The sequence below is a fragment of the Lepisma saccharinum genome, chromosome 6 (genome assembly GCF_977018435.1).
Source record: "Lepisma saccharinum chromosome 6, izLepSacc3.1, whole genome shotgun sequence".
Taxonomy (NCBI): Eukaryota; Metazoa; Arthropoda; class Insecta; order Zygentoma; family Lepismatidae; genus Lepisma; species Lepisma saccharinum.
In genome coordinates, this window is record NC_139234.1 from 91,692,448 (window position 1) to 91,717,371 (window position 24,924).

Below are 24,924 nucleotides of genomic sequence, written 5' to 3' on the forward strand. Positions count from 1 at the left end.
CATGTACTTATCAAAAGTGTACAGTAGATGTCCAGCAGGAAATCTGTTCTTCTTAAAAAAATATAATAAAAAATTATTAATTATTGCATATGGTAGTGCTCATTTTAATCACATTATAAGAGCAGTTAGTCTCATGTTTATCTTGCATTTGTTGCTTCATCAATTTTGTATTTTTTTTAAATATAGGATGGCCTATATGTCAGTTGACAAAATGCATTACATGTTATTCATAACTGCTAGTGTCACCTGACATGTAGGTCGCACCGTATTTTGAAGCATTAAGTAAATGCAGATTTACCACTAGCAGGTGACTTTCATGGAGAAAACCTGCCTCCCAGTTCGTGCATTTCATGTCAGAATTCCCATGTCCTTGATTAAGATGTTAACATGTCAACATGACCTCCAAAATATTTAACTCTCATGAAATTTCAGTGTGTCCAGCTGCAAATGTTCCTTTCGGAATGTGCTCTTAACAAATAAAAGTTTTTAATTAGGATTTGAAGTATTAAGGTAAAAATTGAATTGTGAATTTCTAGTACTGCAGTGTACCTTTTTATTATTATTATTATTATTATTCAAATGAATGTATCCTAATCTTAGTTGGTTTTTCTGCAGGAATTTCTGATTTCCATGTCTGACGAATTCATGCCATCAGATAAAACTAAATTGGAGAAATGTTTGTTCTTAGTCAGGGATTGGCAGTTTCTGGATGAATATGATTCTGGAATTGGCGGAGGCAAAGAATTTCTGGAGGAAAAATTTAACGTTAGTTGGTTCTTTTTTTGTTTCTCTTTTTTGTTGTTATTGTTACCTTAGTTGCTAATTTTATTGGATTTGAATTCATAAACTTTCTATTTGCCATTTATACTGGGGGGGGGGGGGGACGACTGCTGCTACCCAGTATTCAAATAGAAGGATGCAGAGTTGGTAAGCAGAAGAAAATAAGTTGAGAAGGCATTCACCCTCCATTGGTATACATGGTGTGAGTATGATGATCACCATGGGATATCATTGAAAGTTTTTAAGCCCAGATAATGATGTGTGTTTCTGATCTTGTGTAGCTTTAATTTGGAATGCCTATAACCATGTAAAACTAGTTATATGCTATGGCATTACTCTCAATCTGCTCAGACATGTCATTTTGTTGACAGTCCTGGGTTTGTGAGCGCCAGGCTTGTGTAACCATTTTCTGAAAACATATTTTATTTCTGTGCACACTAAATTCGTGTTGTGTTACTATTTTCTGTTTTGATTCTTCAATGGTTATTTTATTTGACTCCATTCACTTATTACGGTTTCTGTTTCTGGTTAAATGAACTTTGGAATATGATATTCGTCATGAATGACGAACAGCAGTTCTGAGCATGGCTTGCTGAATCAAGTGAAGAGAAAGGAGAAGACTTGGGTAGAGTGTTTGATTCTCAGGTCTAATAAGATAATGTTTCCTGACAAGTCATTGAAAGTTGGTAATGATAGCAACAGGGATCAATCTCCTTATCAAGAGGACCTTATATTTATTTGTTCTTTTCCCTCAACATATTGGCAGGATGAAACTGCAAAATACAGTGCGATCGAAAAGTCCCCGCACTCACTTTTTAAGAATTTATTGTGTAGAAAGTAATACACATGGGAACGAAAGGAATACATATATAAATGCTTTAGTCCTTGTACTACACAGAAAAATAAATGTAAACCAAAAGTGAGGTATACTGTAATGGCAACGGTCGGTAAAACACAAACAAGATGACATATAACTTTAAGCGCATGAGGAAAAAGTTTCCAAAACACAAACTTAACGCAACATGCGGCACTCTCTATGGACATTGCAAAGTAGTGTTTGGTTTCCAGTTCATAGGAAGTGTTGAAAATGGCCGCCATGTTCCTGTAAACACATGTCTACACGCTTACACATGTTCCGCGACACCTTCCTCAATGTTTCCGCTGGAATTGCAGCAATAGTGTCAGAAATTGCTTGTCGGAGTTCATCCAATGTGCGAGGGTTGTGTGTATATACTCTTTCTTTCAGGAACCCCCAAAGAAAGAAATCGGGGGACGTGAGATCGGGGGAACGAGGGGGCCACAAATTTTTGGAGATGATGCGGTTCCCGAAAAACTCGCGCAACATAGCCATTGTGTCGTTTGCAGTATGGCACGTTGCCCCATCTTGTTGGAACCAACATTCACGCTCATCCTCTTCCAACATAGCCACGAATTGTTGCACCACATCCCTGTACACATTGCCATCCACTGTGTCCTCAAAGAACAGGGTTCCAACAATCCTTCGTCGCGAAATGGCACACCAGACACCGACCTTTGCAGAATGTAGCGGTACTTCATGCAGGGCATGTGGGTTTACAGTTGCCCACATTCGGGTGTTTTGTGAGTTGATGTATCCACTGAGATGAAACCATGCTTCCTCCGTAAAAAAAGTTTTATCGAGAATGGACACATTGTTGCGTGAGAAAGCATGGAACCTCCGGCAGTACTTGATACGTGTATCTTTATCTAACGCTTTCAGCTCCTGGACGACTTTCACACGATATGGGTGAAACTTGGCTACTTTCAGTGCCTTCTGTGTGGATCCATATGATACTCCAACTTCTTGTGACAAACGTCGTATAGATTTTCTTGGAGATTGCACCATTCGCTGACTCACGTTCTCTAGGAATTCGTGTGTGACGACCTTGGGTCTTCCACTTTGTTGTCGATCATGCACTGAGCCTGTTTCATGAAATCGGCGAACAAGATCATACACTGCACTTTTTCCTGGCACCGGATCATCAGGGAATAGACGTCTCCATTTCTCCACACAACCTCTGTATGTCTTACACTCAAAATATGCTTCTAACAAAGCGATTCGCTGCGCTCGCTTAAAAGGCATTGTCGACCGACTGCACAATAATGACTCACACCACTGACTGTAATAGCAGTGCAGATCTCCCGGGACGTTATCGCATTCTTCAAGGTCATACCAGTCACTACTAACAATGTTGCCAACTCATGTTGCCTACTGACCTAGTAGCATATTTTCAAAGTATGAGTGTGGGGACTTTTCGATTGCACTGTAGAATGTATATCTCTTTTGTCAACAAGTTATAAATTGTTGAATTTATTACTAATGTTTTGCAAATTACTTAATATTGAAAGTAATTTTCAAATAAAATTATAAACATTGTTATGTTTTTCTTGATAACTTGCCTCTCTCATAATAGGTAATCAGTAATATTGAAATACAAGAATATAATTTTGTTAATATATATGTAATAAATAATGAAAATTTTAACTTAATATGTGATATATATTAGGCAATACATTCTATTTTCAATATGTAAATAGATATTCGAAAAAATGGCAAAAGCAATAAAATTCAGGTGTGAGTGCCACATGTTACTCTGGAACACATATACAAATGTAGGATTAATTTATTATACCACTAAGTATGTAACAAGAAATGCATGTTTTGTCTAAAAGAGCATTTTTATCTAGTTTATTTTGTTTGTAGGGGGGAGGGGAGATCATGTACCCCACCTCCTGTCATTCTCTGGTGCCATAGAATTTTCCTTCTTCACAAATTTTTTCCAAGCTTTTCTATTTATAAATCCATTCCAAGTGGGAAAATAAAATTATTTAAGTAATTTATTATCGTTTTTCAATAATTTTCAGTACTATAACTTCATTTTGAAGCAGGAGAGTAATAATTTTACTGCAGCTTATCTGTGTTTTGTAAAATGAATGAAAAAATCCAGAATTTTTTTTTTAAAAATGAAACTCTGGCTTCTATTACATATATCTTTGGCTTTATTAAATATATCTTGAATAGTACACTTTGTTTCTAATATTATTTTAAATCCCTAAGTGTGGAATTTTCTGAACCAGTCAGTACTGGAATTTTTTTAGCAAAATTCTATTTCATCACTTTCTTCTTCTTCCTCTTCTTTGTTTTAAGATTTTGATTTGCTGACACTGCTTTCAGATGTCAACAACAAGTGCATCTCGGATTTCCCAATAGCATAGTGGTAATGTCATCACCTTGTAATGAGATATCAGTGCATGTATTCTTGAACAATGTGCAGAAAAAAGGTCGATCCTGATGTGGGTATATTTGTGATCATCTTACATGAAATTGTTTTGTACCATACACTTCACACAAAAGGTGACAAATTTCAGGGATTCTATTGTCCACCAAAAATGAGTGTCTGCCGTGGACTTCTAATTTAGACTGCTTGCGTTGGATATGCCATTGTTTATAACTGGTAATGGATGTCCCGTCACATGAAAATGTTATTGTGACTATGAAGAAACAGAAGTACAACCAGTGTTGCAAAACAACCTTCTCCCCCCCCCCCCTCCCTCCTTTATCATAAAAATACCTCTATTTTACCCAAAATTATGGGTGAATATAAATATCTGTCAAATGTTTGGTTCAATTATTTGAAATATTGCCATTTGTTTTTCATCCACAGAATTTTAATGAAACCAATGATAATGCAAGCTATGTTCGGAAGTTTATCAAGGGCATGTTCAAGGATATTGCTTGCTTTCTAATGAGCCATCCTGGAATGAAGGCCTCAAGAAAAAACTTTGATGGAAAGTTAGCAGGTAAATTCCAATTTCTGATTTTGTATAGCAAAATTTCAAACAATTGGATGTGGTCCATTTTAAAATTGACATGCAAACAAGACCAGACATTTTGTGACATTTCAAGATGATTTCAAGAACAAGACATACCAAGACCAAGACTTGCTGTCCAGAGATTTGGAAGGTACTATGTGAGTAACTCAAGCATGTGAAAAGTCATGTTTGTGTGATTATTATTTATAAATATAATGTGTAAAAAAACTTAAGTTTTTAGTTTGTTTCGATAAAAAAATTCTATATTTTTTGTAACTATTCTTTCAAGACCAATGTGAGATTGAGACTTTCCATTTTCCGACACTGTACCCTTAAGCAAATGTTCCAGAGGTAGAAGAATAGGTGCTCTAAAAGTGAGCATGTTTTGCATGAATAAGGTCCTTCGTCATATAGTTTCTGACCTAGCAACTTCTCATAGATATGTCAACCTTTTTTTTTTATGACCTCATGATATACAGGCTTGTACAATTGCATGCATTATTAAGCACTCAGTTTTCAAGAATGTACTCATTATGTGCACATCAAAATGTGAACACATTATTACTTCTGAAGCAGGCACTCATAGAGGGAGCAAGTTCTCAGCTTTATATTCAGATGAAATTAAATATATGCTATAAGACAGTGCATAATTCTGTATATGAGATTAGACTATGTAATCTCTAATTGAATGCAATTGTAGTCAATTTCGAGAAAGTTAAATGAGAAATGCTAGATATTTTTGCACTAACCACTAAAAGAAGTAAGAAGTTAATGCACTTTGTAATCGATCTCATAATACCTTACTTCAAAAGTAATGCATTACTTTCTGTATTGCAATTACAGTACTGTAATATTTCCAATTTCTACTCTTCTATTGATAAACTTCCCACCAGGGATTGAACTTATGACCACTTCCACTAAAATTGAGAACACTAACTATTAGGCTATGCAGAAGTTCAAGTTTCATGCATATTGCAATGCTTACAACTGTGAACCTGGGACTTGCAAGGCTGCAATGTCTATATTCTTTGAACACACGAGGGTAAATCAAAAAGTCTTTAACCCAATTGTTTTTCAGCTGAAATAATAAACATGCAGGGAAATCAAAATATAGGAGTTGTTGTTCTATGTACCTTGCACTATTTTTCCAAATAATCAACACAGCAGTTTAGGCAATTGTTCCATCGCACCATTAGTTTGGAGATGCCCCTGTTGTAGAATTTGGCCGGTTGATCGTGGCACCACCACCGGACACCGGACAGCGGTCTTCATTTCATTGTCGAAAATGAACCTCTGTCCTGCCAGGAACTTATTCAGTGGACGGAACATGTGGAAATCACTGGTCTGGACTATATGATGCATGTTCCAGAACCTCCCATTCGAATGACTAAAGTCTGTCGATGATCATGTTTGCCGCATGAGACCTGGCATTATCATGGAGAATAACCACATTGTCCACATCGATAATCCCTTGCCGCTTTTTCCTGATGGCAGCTCGCAGACGTTATGATGTTAGTCGCCATCAGCTTACTGCTGATTACAGTTTTAGCTGCTTTGGTTTATTAAAAATCTCACTAGATGTCTCCTTTGTAGTAAATCAGTGATATTTGTGTATGTTTGCAGTGAGGGGCAATTATAAAATATAAAACTTTTTTACTTGGTATTGATCAAAAGATCATGTAGCAGACAAAAGTGGGAAGATTGATTTTTAACAAGTGTTGTGAGGGCATTTTGGGTCAACAATGGATCCGTAACACACCTTTTTGTATTTGTAATCACATTGTTCACTCATCTTGCAAGAGTGAGGATGGTGATGGAATGCGGGAAGTATTGTGAGATGGAGGAGGAAGCGGATTTTTGGCTCGGTTAATGGAAGTTAAAGAAGAAGGTCGTGGGAGTTAAAGCAAGTAAAGAAGAAAGGATTTTTAGTTGTGTCTTACCTATGGGTACAAGTCCACTGCTGCCCTAACTTGGTGTACGAACGCTAGGAAACGGATTAGAGGATTGTTTCTGTTGGTGGTTTCACGGCGAAGTGGGGAAAATGGTGAATTTCCCTCCTGTCTGAATTGTCCTTGTTCCCACCCCTGCCTGTGAGATTGTAAGTAAAAAGCTTTACTTTTTCACATCTCTCGAGTGTAATGTAGAATGAAAACTCAGTAGTACTACTGCATGCGATCCTTTGCTTATAGCTAGCTAAGCGTGTGCCGTTACAAGCAAGTAAAAGTCGAGTTCGAACCTTTCCGATCTCGTGCAGACAACAAAGGAAAATACGATGCCATACTGAAGAAAGGGTGCATGTATTTTATAATCGAGAAATATGCACATTTGCACCTCAGCTCCGGTCATTAAGCACTCATAAAAATGGTATGAACATTGCTTACCAATTTATACTGAAACTTATGGTGATGTAGTAAACATCACGTGACTGTATAAAAAGCTTATTGAGTATTTACAGTGGATAAATTGATCTCATGCACCTGTGACACATGAGGTGTCACTTTGTAAACTGTTGATGTTCATAGGGTACATTTGAAATCTTTCTGATTTTTTTTTAATCTTATGCATATGAAATGCGATGAAAGGGGGGGGGGATTGAGAGTGAAGTATTAAAAATTGTTGTACTTAGAAATTTCGACACGTCTGATGTAATCTCTTTGTGCTGGTATATTTGTGCCAAAGAATCTACATTATTGACTGTTTAATAACTTTGGGGTATGTTTGCTCACTATACGTGTAATGCACACATGCCCATAATTGTCAAGCACGAGTATATTTCAACAAGATATTTTGTATGAGTGGGAAATATGGTGTGGTCTGTTTGAATAAAATTATAGTATAAATTACCACTGAGTTACCTTTCACCCAAGATTACTGTATTTAGGGTTAGAACATGGTGTAAGAATGTGTACTAATGTGAAGTTCTTTTGCAGCAGGGGGGAACTTATGTTCGAGTCGCTTCTGAACATACAATAGGTGCTGGGAAGGTCATTCACCTTGCTCTGTGTAGTACTCAAATTAAAAGAAAGGGACAATGAAAGTGGATGTTTACCAATTGTAATTTTCTGTTTGAACTTGATACAACTGTTACTTTGATTAACTGTAATCACAACTTTACACTGCTGCCAGCTTTTGCGTGTTGTGGGTTATACATTTGGTGGACATTCTAACAAACTAACTAACTAACTCCCTAGCCTTCTTAAACCCGAAGGTTCATGGCTGCAGCAACACAGGCCTTCCATCTTTCCCTATCTTGAGCAAGTTCTATATACTCTTTTCCATCCCTACCGATTTCCCTTAGATCCATCTCAACGTTGTCCCTCCATCTTCATCTTGGCCTTCCTACAGGTCTCTTACCATCAAGTCTCCCAACAAGAATCCTGTAAACTCCTCTTTCCTCTCCCATTCGTGCCACATGGCCTGCCCACCTAAGTCTTCTTGATTTAATTATTCTAATAATATCTGGACATGAATACAAATTATGTAGTTCTAAATTATGTAACCTTCTCCACTCACCTGTCTCCTCAGTCCTTTTAGGTCCAAAGATTTTCCTAAGGATCTTATTTTCAAATACTCTCAATTTATGTTCCTCTTTCAATGTAAGGGACCAAGTTTCACATCCATATAATACTACAGGCAAAATTACTGTTTTGTATATTTTAACTTTTAGTTTCTTAGATATTAAACGAGAAGACAAAAGTTTATGAAGAGAGAAGTTACATGTATTTCCTGAATTAAGCCTACTTTTTATTTCCTCCTTAATATAATTTTCATTTGTTAATATTACTCCTAAGTATTTGAATATTTTAGCATTATTCTTAATTGTATTCACATCATCCCCCAGAAAGTCTACATTAAATTAAAATTAAAATTAAAGAGCAATGGAGATAATGCATCTCCTTGTTTTAACCCATCATGAATTGTAAATTTGTCAGACATATTAATACCCACACGAATTTTACTTTGTTTCACTGGTGCATATTTTTATCATACTAACAAGCTTCTTAGGTATTCCAAACTCTACTAATATATTATATAATTTATCTCTTTTGACCGAATCATATGCTTTTTTGAAATCAATGAATAGCTGATGGACATTTTGATTATATTCCCACTTTTTTTCAAGTGTCTGTCTGATGTGAAAAATTTGATCTGTAGTTGATCTGTTACGTTTAAATCCACATTGATAATCACCTATAATTTCATTAGCATATGGCGTTAGTCTTGTTAAAAGAATGTTATTATCTAACATATATATATATAACAATATTTTATTTGTTGTTGAGAGTAGAGAAATTCGACGGTAATTATTGCAGTTCATTTTGTCACCTTTTTTAAACACAGGAACAATTATGGATTCTTTCCACTGTTGAGGGATTTCTTCTTTATTCCATATTAAACAAATTAATTTATGAATTTGACATATTAAGGAATTTCCACCATATTTAATTAACTCAGCTGGTATTAAATCAATGCCAGGTGCTTTGTTATTCTTTAGCCTTTTAATAGCATCTTTAACTTCAGTCAAGTTAGGTCCTGGAACTAAAGGTTCTGCTGTGTGGACTTCATTTACTTCTGATTTATCTCCTACATGGACATTTAAAAGGTCATTAAAGTAGTTCTTCTTTATCTTTTATCAAGTTTACTTTACGTTGCCACCCCTTTCTAAACTCATTTACACCTTTCTATAATTATCTGATATTTTTATTTTTGCTGTTTGTTTCAATTTCGTTAATTTTGCTTTTCAAGTAACCTCTCTTTTTACTTCTAAACGTGCGGTTACTTCTCGCTTTATTCTATTATAATTGCTTAGATTTGTATCATCAGAGTTATTTAACTACCTAAGTCTAGCCTGATTTCTTATTTCTATTAGATTATGACATTTATTATCAAACCATGGCTTACTTTTTCTCGGTTTATGGTATCCTATACTTTCTTCAGCTGCTGATTCTATTGCATTACGTATGTGCTCCCAATTCTTATTCACGTCTGTTTCATTTGTATTTTCATCATCATTTAAATCCTGCAAAACATCAAATCTATTTGAAAGTTTAATTTGGTAATCTTTCTTAATTCTTTCCCTGTATCAAATTTTATAACTTTTAGATTTTGTTGCTTATGATTTATCACTGAGAGTCTTTCTCTTAATTTAGCAATTACTAAATAATGGTCACTGGCACAGTCAGCACCTCTATGTGTAAGAACGTCAATTATACTAGTATGCCTTCTCTTATCAATGAGAATATGATCTATCTGATTATGAGTTTTACCATCTGGAGAAGACCAGGTATATTTATGGATATCTTTATGTTTAAAAGTGGTACTTTTCACAATTAAATTCTTTGAGGTTGCAAAAGTAATCAATCTTATAACATTATCATTACTTAATTCATGAAGACTTTGTTTACCAATCGTGGGTTTAAATGTCTCTTCTTTGCCAATCTGTGCATTACAGTCATCTAACAGAATTTTCATATCATACTGAGAAAATTTATCAAAGACCTGTTCTAACTCTGTATAAAAATCATCTTTAGTATTATCATCTTTATCTTCCGTTGGTGCATGTATGTTTATTAAAATAATTTTACACCACCTACCCTGTAAAACTGCACATGATATCCAATCATTAATAAATTCTACTGTTTTAAGAGCCGAGATAATTCTATTATTTATGAAAAAGCATGTTCCAAAATTATGATTTTCAGTACCACCATAGAAAAAAGTATAATTTTTAGTTTTACAATTCCCTTCTCCTGGCCACCTAACTTCCTGGACAGCTAACACATCTAATTTATACTTAACTATCTCATTAACTGTACACTGAAAAGCCCCAGGCCGGTAAAGGCTCAGAACATTCCAGGTGCCTAATTTAATATCCTTATTCCTAATGTAGATCTTATCCTTAGTCCAGGGGCCTCCCAAAGTAGTCCCCACCCGGAGATCTGAACGGAGGACTATTTTACCTCTGGAATATTTTACCTTGGGAACATCCATGGCCTTATATTGCTGTTTCTTGACATGTATTTTTACAGTGCAGAGTTGTCAGCTCTATGCCTAACCCCCAATATGAATGGAGGAACTACTACACAAGACAAACACAAACACATTAGACAGCACAATTACTACACAAGACGAACACAAACACATTAGACAGCACAACTATAACACAATATAAACACAAACACACCACAACTACTACACAATATAAACATAAACGAACTACACACCACAACTACTACACAAGAAAAACGGGTTTTGAATTGGTATTGGTAATTAAATATGAACAAGAAAGTGTGGGGTGTTACCATGGAGAATACGCCACTGAATGCTTTCAATATTATCCAACCTATGTCATCATCGAAAGTCAAAACACCCCACAGCATTCAGTCAAATGTCACATTGCTTTGGGTTGAGTTAAGTCCACTTTGTGCATAAACTAATCGAGACTGTCGATTTCTGTGGAAAACAAACACTACTATTTTCTGAGGATCAGACCTGTGGATGTTTCGGAGAAGTGGAGGAATGGGCAGCAGGCTCGTATAAAGAGGTTTAGGCTAGGTTGGCTGAAGCGTGGGGGTCATGCACAGGGTTTGCCATTCAGAGAGGCAAAGTCAGAATATGCGACGGAGAAATTTACACTTGCCAAAGGTAAGGGATTTACATACATAAAATATCGTTTATGCCAACCTTGCACCCCCTCAATAGTTATTTTAATTTGGTGCCTCTGCCTTATGGTATGGTGCAAAGTGCACGGGAGACTTTACCTTACATTCGATGGAGAATAGGTAACAGTTCAATTTGATCACGAAATAATGCTCTTTTCAGTTCTTACGGTGGTTTGGTGGACATTCTACCTACAGTAATTTAATTAGCCTTTTTGTTTATTTTATTTTATTTTACTTCAATATTCAAAGGTCAGTGGTTAGCGTTGATTCAATTAGAGTAAAACAGGAGTAAAGGGTGGTCACTCCTCAAACTTTTCAAGGGACGTTCAATAAATACTGAATATTAAACAGCACAATCAAACAGTTACATTCTCCTCGCCTTTCGATTTTTTTAAAATTTATTTTATAGAATCTGTTTGAAAGTGGTTTATTTTCAATTTCTATACCAGTGTGCCTCCAATTCTGCTCCTAGCACTGTAGGCGAGACTCACAAAGACCATGAAAGATAAGTGGAATCCTAGGAGTTTTATTAAGGGGAATGGTTTGGTGTTAGAGTGGTGCGGGTGACCTCACCGTCAGCACACCGTCTCAATGTGACAGTGTGCTACAATATCTGTCAGCATTGATAGACACCATCACCTCGTGGCATGAAACCTAGCAAGAGTGGTCCTCGGCGATCCCAGAAGACCATGAACAATGTTTTCCATTGTGAGCGAGGATCAAGGACCGATCATTCAAATTCAAATTTTCTTTATAAAAGGGCGAAGTTCAGCCTGTGGCTGTTCTCCCACCTAACCCCATTTGACATTTACCTGGTGTACATAAACAAAATCATAAAAAAGATAAGAAAATACAATAAAAAAAGAAGAAAATAAATGGTTACAATGAAAGAACAAAGACGAGATTTTAAAAAAGCAAGACAACACATAAAAAGAAAGAGAAAAAAACACATTCACGCACACACACATTAAAACACACATACTAAACATTTCTGAGCAGGACATTCACGCACGGATGTTGAGATTGATGTACATGATTATGCTAGTTTTGTGAGGTATGATAGAGGTATGTCTACGTCATATCAGCAGCGATTTGTTATTCGTTTTCTATATAGCAAGGGACAAACATCCATCGAGATCCATAGGGAAATGCAGGTGATGTATGGGGACAAGTGTCTCGCTTTGAGAAGTGTGTGGTGGTGATGATGTGAGTTCGAAAAAGGCCGAGAAGACCTTCATGACAACCATCTTTAACCATCACCTACATTCTAATAAAAACAACAAAGACCTGTGGAGCAAACTCAAGGTGTGGGGAGTATATAGTAAAACTACTAATAATGAAATACCCTCTGATATACGAGACGTAGATAAAATAAACAAACATTTTTCAAGCATCTGTCGTGAGGCCGACTGCTCGAAATCAGCTTTAAATAAAACCAGTAATTTGTTTAACTCCAAAATATTTAATGAAAGTGCACAACAATTTCATCTTAAAGAAATCAGTGAATATGACACAATTAAAGCAGTAAATAATGTACGATCCAATGCCTCTGGCAATGATGGAGTAACAATAAAAATGCTCAAACTATCACTTCCGTGTATCTTAAGTCACCTGACACATATAATAAATTTCTCCTTTCGGACGGGACAATATCCAATCAGCTGGAAAACATCTACTAAAAATGATATTTTTCTAAAATGGTCATGCAACCACTTGGGTAATTTGGTATGGAATGATCCTGTGACAACCCTGATGAGATTACAAGAACTGTGTACTCTGTCATGTACTATAAGCTAACCAAATGTCATTTCTTGATGGCTTCTATCTTGTGAACTGCATTTGTGATGTACTTGAAGCATATTGTTCTAAATTTATACAAATTATTAAAAAATTCCTTTCCTTTGTTTTGTGTCTTCATCACAAGATTCCCAGTTTCAATTGTTTCACTTATAGTTTAAAAGAAACTTTTACATTACTGTCCTTTGTTTTTATTTTTGTTTTTATTTTTAGATTTGGAAGAAGACTTTGTTGATGATATTCAGAGTCTTGCAACACACCTCTTTGGACTAGAAGATGCAAATTCTGGGAAACTAACATGCCATGAATTGTTTCAACTCTATGCTTCATTCAATGGGAGAAAGATAACGAATTTCAAGGATTTTATAACAGTATGTTAGTTACCATTACCACTTAATCTAAATATTTGCAGATTGTATGTGTTAACATAGGCATTTTACATTGAACTTTAGTGTAAAAAATAACCTCTTCTGACTTTTACTTCTTTATCCATTCAATGTGTCAGCATATACACATATCTTTTGTCAAGATCAAAAAATGAATTATATAATACGTATATGCACATTGGATTTTTTAACTTTATAATGGTTTTGGGGTGGCCATTGTTTGTATAGTGTCTGGAACTGTTCAGATGCTGAAATGTTCACTTTGTAAGGAATGTCATACAGTCTGACTTCTACCAGCAATAAGAAGAAATTCTACCTCCACATCCTATGGATGACTCCTGAGCAATCCAGCATACGGAGGAGAGTGAGGGTAAGTATCTATCTCCTAAACTGGTTGAAGTCAGATAAGGGAGTAAACCTCAAAAGAGCAGGGATTGAGCACAATGTCAGTGCCGTTGTCTCATAAAAAGTAACCCTTAGCTGAAAGCTTAACACTACAGTGCACATGCTAAATTCTGAAATGTAACTTCACACACAGCGTTCCGCTCACCGACATATAATCACACATAATGAATTAATTTTTTAGCATCCATATTTTATTTTCTTATTTTACACACAAATAACATTTGGCTACACATCTGTAATCATTGTTTTGTATTTTTGTAATAATTACATTTGTTTTGTTCAAGAAATGAATGTTGTGTGGTTTTGTGCCACCATGCCTTTTGTTTCCGTAACCCCATTACACTTGCAGGTGGTATGGCTCTCTCTGACATATTTTGCTTAAAAATTATTAATTTTCAGCAATACATACGATTATTTGTTTGCTTGGTCCCTCAGCTCGTTTGTCAAGTTCATAAAATTCGCCTCTGCTCCATCTTGAAATACATTTTCACAGCAACCTCGGCACTGTACATCCCAAAACAGAAGCACCAATACACGTCCTGGCAGAGGAAAGCCACATGCACACGTTTTGACATTAAAACAGCTTGAGGCAACTGGGCATTGTAACGAGATGGAGATGGCACTTGCACAAGATAATTCCTGCAAGGACAGATATATCCAACAAAAACGTGCAATAATATTACAATTAGTTCTCTCCAAGTGGTGCTATGCTGGCCACGTGTGCACTGTGGTGTTAGTTTCAGAATGCCAGAATGGACATGCAGGTTGTCCAAATGTAGGCATATGTGCACAATGTCTCATGTTTAGTCAGCTGCAAAGCTTGCAGTAAAATCTGCCATGGAGCAGTGGAGGTGTTCCTCAGAACACGTCCCATTCAGGTGATGCAGCAGGCATCATATTTCCTAGCATCCTGATCAATGTTAGCCCAGTTTTCATCACGCAGGTTTTTTCATTAAAACCCTCCTCAAGGAAACTCAGTCAAAAAGCATTTTTTTATCAGAAAATTTTGAAAATTTCTGTTTAAATTAGTGGTGAGCCAATCAATATTGGTACCGATGAATCTGTATCAGAAAGTATTGGTTGAATTTTAATCACCAATACCTGCTCATACTCTTCTGGAGTGAATGTGTCTAACAGTGTCCACAAAAATAATGTGCAGCATTTCCACAGTCTAAATATCCTGGAAATTATACAAAATGCATAATTTGCTTTATTTTTTGTAATAACATTGTGGAGAGAAATGGATTTTATGATTAAATTATTATTTCAATTTGGCTCATGCAGCTTTGAAGGACAGTTCCAAAGATTTATGCACACTACTACTTATGATAATATGCATAAAATATTAATCAGGAACTTTACTTTTTGTCAATTGTAATAGGCAATTAAAAGTTATTATTATTTTTGCCTATAACAATTAGATCTAACTCCTTTTTTGTTATTCAATAAATATTGCATTTTTTATCTATTTGACATTAATTTCCTTGCCAGGGAAGTTGTTTCTATGCATATTTTGGCAATTTTAACAACACATAAGCTAGATAACAACACATAAGCTGTTACATATCTATTTTTACCACCTTTTCCCCTATTCATATAATGATAACACAATAATTAATTAATTTACATATTTAATTAATATTATTTTAATTTAATATAATATAATTATTCTAGTGGCGTGCGTGCATGCCAGCCATGAAGGTGTATAGGGGTGTGGAGTTAGAGCCCCACACTTTCTTGATCACAGCCAAAGGTGGAGATGAAGTGATCAGCACCACACCATTAGTCACCTTTACCCTCCCCCCCTCAAGAGTTTCCTCCAGGTACCCACTTTATAGGATGCTGGGTGGGTGCTCGCTAGGGTGTATCGAAAAACACCCGAATTTTTTTTTCTTTTCAAAAACATATAGTATGCAAAAGTTGCATAATGGTAGCAAAACATCTCACAAAATTTTTTAGTCAATTGAAGAATTTATAGCCGCAAGGGGTTTAGTTATTGTGCCCAATGGAAGGGAAGAAAGTACAGCTCTTCACTTGATGCAAACTGCAACTCTTATAACGAAATGTAACTATTTAGATTAGTTACAACAAGAAACAAATATAGCAATGAAACCAAAATATATATTCATGTGCGTGCAAGTGTGTGTATGCATGTCTAGTCTAGTGTAGTATAATCCTGCAAGTTGCACCAACCCTGAACTCACCACGTCGAGGTGGCTGCCAGCAAATTCCATCCCACTCTCCCTCCATCCACTTTTCCCTCCCCTAAACTGTTATTTTAATTTCAGTTTTACTTCTTTCTTTGCTCAAAATAATCAGATTTCTTCTCATATGTTGGTAATTGCTTTCTTGCATCAAGTTTAGATCTGATGTAAGCATCTCTTTCTCTTTAACCACAAACAGATGCTGAAGCCTTACTCACTATTTTAACCAGTCTCTCAACTGCTTGAGTGTGACACAGGAAGGATGCAATTGTTGTTTCTGCAATATTCTGGTCGTCCACCATCTTCTCAATGTAATCGGAATTCAAATGGGCAACTAAGGGAGGCTCTGTTACGAGGCACACATCCCAGTCTATCATGTTGATGTAGTCCTCTGCCATGAAATTTATTTCTGGCACTGTGAACTTACGTATTGGCCCTTCACCAGATGTTTTCCTTGCCCGAGCATCTAAAATCCTTCTCACAAGATATTTCTCTAACTTCACGCTGATCATCTCTCAGCATACTGAGCAACAAATTCTCTGGATGAGCAGTAAAATGAATTCCTGGCAATCACCTTATTCACTACAGTTTCAAAGGTTTCTCAAGGTACCTTTAGAGCTTAATTACCAGATACACATGCCTAGCACCATCTTTGCATGTCGGGTTTGATTAGCTTGAGATAATTTTCCGGACTTCTTGTTTCCTAAACATGTGTCGCACTTGCCACTGTTTACAGCTTGACATATTTGCAGAAGGTACTGCTGATCTGAGCTCAAATCTTGTATATTTAAGGCTGGCATTTTGGCAGGTCTAGCCTCGAAGTTCATAACGGGCCTGTCCTCATAATTATGTAGCATTTTTCCTACAGATCCCAACAATGTCTAAAGTCCTGTTGTGTGTCCATCAATTGTCTTCAGCACATGTCGAAGTGGTAATTCATTGAAATGCACAAGGCAAATTAACCACTGCAAAGGTCTTTGAACGTGGTTCTCGAGAAATGTTGAGTCCCCCACGAACTCCGACGTTAATATTAGTTCCATCGCAACCAACTGCTCTCAGATCTATCAAGTCCACATTATTATCTTTCAGCTTCTGAATTATCGAACTTCTAATAACAGTGGATGATCCTGACATGGATGCATGGCCAAGGTATCGACTGTTTGGTTCTTCAACTAACACATATTGTTCCTGCCTTTTTTTTTTTGTGTGTTTTGATTGCCAATCTTCTTTAACATTACAGTCTCATCCTTCTTACCGTCAAAATATAAACTTTGAGGTTTAATGCCTTCATTAAATTCTCTTTTGTGCACAAAACTACAGTATTTTGCAACCTCTCTTTGAACCTTACTTTTGTCTATCACTTTCTGTTGATCTTTGTGTGAAATTATGTTCAAATCTTCTAAAACGTCAGAAGCGATAGCAGAGACCTGCCTGCGTGCGTGCGTGCGTGCGTGCGTGCGTGCGGTATAGTTTTTTACAGTTTTCCAAATTTCACGCAAATTGGACAAAAATTGGAAGAGAATTTGAAAAAAAATCCAATATCGTGGATCCGCGATTTTCTTTTTTTATGCTATCAAAAAATGAAGTAGACCCTGTCTTGCAATGGACGTAGAGAATAGATGTGCAGAATTTCGTCTAATTTACTCAAAAATCGTATCAGCACTTTATTTCTTCCATTTTTCAAAATTTTGAAAATCTAGCATCATATTTCCAAACAGCAACATAGAGAACGTTCGAATAGGAACATCTGCAACAACACCACAAGGATTAACATTGCTGTTAAAGAAAATAACTAAACAAACCAAAAATAGGTCACTTCCGTGTCTTTTTTTGAATGAAGTAAAATAAGTATGATTCTACTGTGCAAATATCTGAAAGCCATTATTGTCACCAATGCAGGGCCAAAAAGTTCAAAACAGCTAATTTTAGCAAAAGAATAAGCGGATTGGCAACACTTCTCATTGAGTCTGCTTGAACAACAGACCTTGCCACGCGCAACAAAATATAGTCCACTTTCTAACTTGCAAAAATAGAACATTCCTTCAACTTAATTGTAATTATCGTAGTCTAGAATTATCATAACCAATATTTAGTATGTAAATGAACTCCAGGTTGTCATAAATACACAAGACATGCCAATTTTTACTCTGGGTACAACACGCATGCGTAAAGGCTAGGCAGGCAGGAGGGAATTTCAGTTTGTGCGAGATGGATGTGCACGTTGGCTACGTTAAACACTGCAGCGGGAAACTGTTGAAAAGTGGCGAGAAACAAATTGTATTGAATGTGTTCGCAAAGTTTTGCGAGAAATATCCAACTATGGTTATCCAGGACGTGATGAAATTGACATCTGACTTTACTGGTGTGTCTGTTAAGAGTGTAAAATCTGCGCGCAGTGAGGTTCTAAATAAGGGCATTTTAACAACACCAGGGAAAAAGCGTCAACGTCAAAAGCCTGTGTTACAAGTTCAGTGTGATGAGTTTGCGAGAAGTGCCATCCGTCGTAAGGTTCATCACTTTTTTGAGAGGAACGAAGCTCCAACAATAAATAAAGTGTTGGTGAGTGTGAATAGTGATCCGGATCTGCCGAATCTTAAGAAAACAAGTTTCCACACACTACTGAAAGAAATCTGCTTCGAGTTTGTGCAACGCAACAGAAAAATATTATTGTTGACCGAGAAGACATATTGTTTTGGTGCCGGAACTATCTGATGAAAATACACGAATACAGGCGGGAGGGGCGAAAGTTGTTTTTCCTTGATGAAACGTGGGTGAATGAAGGTCATACTGTTTCTAAGGTGTGCGTAGATTCTGCTGTAAAATCTTAAAAAACAGGCTTTCCTCTCAGGATTAACCACAGGGCTAAGAAACTCGATCTTATTGTATTGCATATTGGAAGTAAAGATGGATTTTTAGAGGGTGGGGAATTCATTATGGAATCTAAAAAAACTGTAGATTACCATGAAGAAATGACAGGTGACGTTTTTAAAAACTGGTTAAAGAAAATTTTACTTCTCCTTTCACAGAACGGTGTGATCATATTAGATAATGCAACCTATCACTGTGTTAAGTTGGAACGTATTCCTAACAAGCAGTGGCTTAAACATATTATTGAATGGATAGATGCAAAAGGTATCGAACGCCGGCCAAACATGGTGAAAGATGAACTCATAAACGAGATAAAAGAGGCTAACATTCACCACGTTTATGATAAGTTTGTTGTGGATTCAATAGCTGAGCAGGAAGGCCACACGGTGTTAAGACTCCCACTTATCATTGTGTCCTGAATCCTATAGAGCACGTTTGGAGCCAGGTAAAGGATCATGTTGCTTGGAACAATATAACATTCAAATTGGGTGACGTCAGAACTTTGCTTCATGATGGTATTAGGCTGGTAACTGCTGAAATGTGGAAATCGTTTATACGCCATGTGGAGAAACAAGAGGAACACTTCTGGGAATCATATTACATGTGCGACACGGTTGTTGACCGACTTGTTATCAATCCAGCTGATAGCAGTAGCAGCGGCACCAGCAGCGAAGGGGAGGAATCTATGGAAGGAATCGACTTTCTATCTGACTCTGCTTAGGCAAGTAAAACACTTTTATATCTTATATGCAGGATATGTATTTCATTCTCGTAGCAAGAATTGTCCACTTACTGATGATACTTTCATAGAAAAATATTTTCTAATATAAAAGCCGTGCTTTTTAACGGGAAATTCAAATTCCAAGAATTGTTATCTCGGAAACTATGAATCCTGGAGTTAAAGCTTATACCTCATTTTCTTCCATACACACCAGACAATATGCCCATTGTCGAATAAACTTAATTTTCATTTATCAAGTAGAAGAAGAAGATGGAAGTTAAATAAAACTATATTTTTACGAAATTTAAATTTCATCAGGCCCTCCCACAGGCAATGCCGTAACGTGATGGTTTAAAATGGGACCTGCATATTGCCGGATATGTGTTTCATTCTTGTGGCAAGAATTGCCGACTTGCTTCTGATACTTTCGGAGAAAAGATATAATTTTTAATTAAAAAGCTGTATTTTTTTTTTCGGGAGAAGTTGCACCCACTACAGCCCCCCACCCCCCCCACCCCCAAATATATTCAGAATCATATTGAACTTTACTAAATATTAATAGGATGCTTAAGACTCTTTGTGTAGCACTAAAGACATGTACCTTTTAACGTTGCCTGAGTCGCAGTATGCTCCAAAAGTTGTAAAAACCAAATTGGTCACATTTTTTGTTGCGCACCACCTTCTTCCACAGGCCATAACTCTAGAACTATTTCTCGGAGGAACCTAATATTTGGAATACACCCCTTACAGACATGATTGAACCTTCATGCCAAATTTAATCCAAATCAAAGAACCATGACCTGGAAACTTTTCTAAAATTTGTCGATCTGACGTGGAATGACCCTATGGACAAAAATTTTCTATTCTTGCTGGTTCGTTGTAGTGTGTAGATAAACACAAAGCTATTTTCTTCACCTTTTCCTGTTAATTTAATTACACAATACATTGTAAATGCACCAAGTGCAATCTTAATGATATCATTAAAGAAGTAAAAGTTCAAGCCCAAAGAGGCACAGCTAGAAATCTTTCAATTAGGCTAATTTTTTTTGTGTGATGTATTGGCATAATAATGCAAATTTTGTGCACTATATGTTTTTGTATTTCGAAAAAAAAATATTTCGATACATCCTAGCGCTTGCACCGGGTCTCTCGCATGGTAGTCAGATGCCCTAAAACTGAGCTACTGTGACTACGTATTATTCTAATTACATTATTATTATTATTATTATTATTATTACTTTTAATGTTTTTATTATTGAGACACTTGATCGGACTTCCCTGAAATGCATTTCTATATATGAGCCTGCATGTTGCCTCATTTAAAACCCAATAAGGAATGTATATTTCTCCAAAAGTTTCCTGACTTCTCTCAAATGTTTCAAAGTCCAGAAATAGTTAATGTGGCAACATAATTCTTGACCACCAGGGGAGAGTTAACCTACTTTACTACAGGTCCATTTATTATATGAGAAACACTGCAGGGAAATATTTACATTGTCGCATATAACATGAAGTCACAAACTATATTACATTTTAACAGAGAACGAAACAGAAAACTGAAGTTTGAGGAATAATAAAAAATAATATTTGTGATTCTGCATCTGCAGAATCTTGCAGATGATCTTCACATGGCCAAACTTCACTCTGATTGAATGTTTCACAGAATCCAGTCGGGGAAAGCCAGTTGTAATTAGAACAAGGCCTATTCCTCGAACCCAGTCAAGCAGCCAGTCCAGCGGCCATGATTTCCATCCAGGTAGCCAGTTCAGCACCAACTAGGGCATTCCTTCTGGAAATCCTGCTCTGTGTGATTCGTCCCTCTAGTTAAATGCAAGTACATCAGTTTCAATTTTTCCAAGGAATAAAATGTCACGGTTTCAAAACCAAGCCCCTGCAGTGTTTGTTTTTTTAGAATGGCAATGATATTAGTTGAGCATGACCTGTAGTAATTAAATAATTAAATGAAATAATTTTGTTTTAAAATGTTTGTGAAATTAATTAAATGTGGAGTTTGATGATTGTTATGTGCTCAGATGCTTTTATTGTTTACTCACTCTTAACATTTCAAGATATGTGGTTAAACCATTGCAACCATCTTGTGCCATCTTGACAATCAAAACTTTCACTCGAAAACATATAACAACATTTTTCTCTGCCTCTATCTTATTTTACACTCTGTTGACAGGTTCAATGCATTTTCACAATCGGGAAACGGATGTCTTATTTTCTGTTGCTAAAAATTAAAGTTTTGTCATGTCTCTTTGTTTAAAACATATTTATGTATGTTATGTCATAATAATACCCAACGGTTGTAAACTTTCTGATACTGGCAGTTACAAACAGTAAACAGTGCATTTTTTTTATGTTATTGTTTATAATTTTCTTACCATTTGTAGTAGTCATTCATTTGTAAGTGCTTAGCATTTAAATTTGTGTGGCTAGTCTTAGTTTCGATTGACATGAATAAAATGAGCAACGGGGAAAGAATACTATCACATTACAATGTGGCAATTTCCTGCCCCAAAGTTGTGTGCTGGCCCCCATGGCAGAGTGGTTAGCACATTGTGCTATGATGCAAGGGGTCCCGGGTTCGAATCCTGGCCTGGGCATGGATGTTTGTGAGTGTCCATTCATCAATTTCATCATGTCGCAAAATAGCCAAAAGTGGCATAAAAAGCGAAGTTAAATAAAGCAAATCAATCAATCAATCAACCAAAGATGTGCACCTAGGTAATTTCTCTAGCGTAATTGTGGAAATGAGGATGAATGGTGATCTAATGAAACGGATACAGAAAGAAAGATTGTGGCTTCATATGTTACAATAACCATTCCATGACAAATGGGTGATATTTATGTTATAAATAAATTTACTATTTTGGGAAGGGAGATAGCTGGCATTCCCTTATTAATTTGCACCCTGTTTCTAATCTCTTCAAATTAGCAAGTAAGTAGTACATATTGATGAAGGAATTGTGAGCATAAAAGTCGAAACATTAATTTGCCTCAAACATCGCTCAGAAGCTCGCAAGTTGAACGCTCATTCACCCCACATTCCACCGGATGCAGAGCCGAGCAACAAGAATTTTCCACTTGGCTCTGCACAGTCAGCAAGGCAACGGCCCTCGCCAGTGGTGAGTGCACCTCCACTGTAAATTTCCATCTGCATCCAGGGATACCCCAGGTGCACAGTGGAGGTGCAAAGTCCACCAACTTATGACTCAAATCCAATGTATAAAACCCCTGGCGACGGTAAATCGATCTCTCACTTCACTCCAATATCACCACCAAACTGATCGACGAGAAGAGGACGACGGCCTGCTGAGAGATCGCGACACTACGAGGCGGCAACAAGCGAGAAGTCCATAAGCAGTCCGGATTAAGCCAACCGAAGAATCTGCAAGAATAAAACAAGTCGCCGAATTGCCTGCCGTCTCTTATCGTCATCTTCGATCTCTCCAGCGGACACCTGTCACCGTCGCCGACGCCAGAAGCCGAGGGCCAGACCAACAGCAAGGGGTGAGTAGCGTTCAACAACACAGGCTCCCAACAATCCTTCATCAGCCTCCTTAAGGGTAGAGGTGGTTAGCCAAGTCAAACTTAAGACCTATCGTATTTATCTGAGCTACGTCCCGGCGTGACTCTATCCCATACCTTACCCGACGTCACGCTACATGGTGGAGATAGCCGGCTCCACTCCGTGGAATTGCATAACATTTTAATTTTTTTTTTTCACTCCAAACCCCATAATTTACAATCCCCGCCGCACACAGCAGCAACCTTAGAAATTCTTCTTTTTCGATAATACACTTCGTATTATAACCCCCTCCCACTCGTAAATTCTCTCTTCCGCTCACTATCTTTCATTTCTTGTGAATAAGTGCATAAAAATTCCCCCTCCCTAAATTCGCATGAACGAATCCCAAATTATTCTTCACGAAGAGCTAGACCGTTCTCTTGACCAGATTCTCTCCTTAGCCTCCGCTATTAATTCCCCCGCTCCTTCCCCCCGAATAACCAAATCCAAGGCTCAACATCCCGATTATCCCCAGTTTCTAGGTGGTCTAGAAACACCCAAACGAAAAAAAAAACACCCAGAACCCCAAACCAGTACACCTAAAACTAACACCCCTACCACCATCAATCCATCCCCGTCAAGAATGTCAGTAAATATACCCCATGGCTTATACCCCGCCCCCTTCACAGGAAAAAACCCTCAAGAAGTTGAGCAGTTTTTTGAAAAGTTCGATAGTATTGCGGGTGCTTTGGCGTGGGAGGAAAATAAAAAACGCGAAATGTTGCCATTGTTCCTCGCAGACATAGCGCTCACATTTTTGAACGATCTCAAGAAGCAGCCAAACTTCAACACCCTCACCTTTCCGCAAATCAAGAAAGAATTAATTTCATTATTTAAAGGCAGTCACTTAGTCAGCATGCCTATCCAAATTTTATTAGAGACAAAGCAGGAAATTAACCAGCCCATTCATGATTATGTAATTCGTAAGAAAAATCTCGTCCTTCAATTCTTCCCGCAAGCGACGAACCCTCAAATCCTTTCCTATGTTGTGTCGGGACTTCGATCTAAACACATCGCTGCGATAGGAGACAAAGAGTTCACCGACACAAGTTCTCTTATTGCACATCTGCAGAATCAAGAAAGGCAAGACATGCTGATTCAAGCTAGACGCAATGAGGAACAAAGTGAAGCGATGAAACTGATAGATGCCGCTAAGTACATGCACTCCATTTACGCAACAGCCTCCCCTCAGTTTCCCAGCTGTACGCAACCACAGGTCAGCAACACGCATCCTTTCCCCACACCTCAGCCTGCTTCGTCATTTTTGACGTATTCCCCCCTACCCCCCTCCCGCAGATCTCTCAAGCTCCATACAACTTTCTTCCGCAGCAACCTTATCAAGCAACAGCAGCTCTCCCGACCAACTCGTGGCAGGTCCAAACCACGCCCACGGCCCCTCCTTCCCTCCCCTCCAGTCAAGCTCCAAACACGCAGTCCACCTGTTCTCCCAGCACTGCCGTTTCACAGTCTTGCAACGCAATTTTGCCATCTGGTGGTTCAACAGCGAACCAACTAGATTCAGTCACAAATCAGTTACAAACCTTAACATTAGAAAATAAAGTTGAAGCGTTGTGTCACACTGTACAGAACCTGGCGGACCAAATACAATCAAATAACAGTAATCAATTTCATACCCGGCCTACTTTTTACGGCCAGGGGAATGGCAATCGCAGAGGTTCTACTCGCGGCACGAGAC

The 24,924-nt window shown here is 37.3% G+C and overlaps 1 protein-coding gene across 1 annotated transcript in view; it reads left to right on the forward strand.

Annotated features, from left to right (window-relative positions):
- Positions 1-24,924, forward strand: part of LOC145988928 (uncharacterized) — a 224,406-nt gene that overhangs the window by 86,236 nt on the left and 113,246 nt on the right. Inside the window, exons 5-7 of the mRNA XM_083124226.1 lie at positions 616-765; positions 4,464-4,599; positions 13,284-13,441. Of these exons, the coding sequence (XP_082980352.1) occupies positions 616-765; positions 4,464-4,599; positions 13,284-13,441 (444 nt within the window). The remainder of the gene's footprint in view (positions 1-615; positions 766-4,463; positions 4,600-13,283; positions 13,442-24,924) is intronic.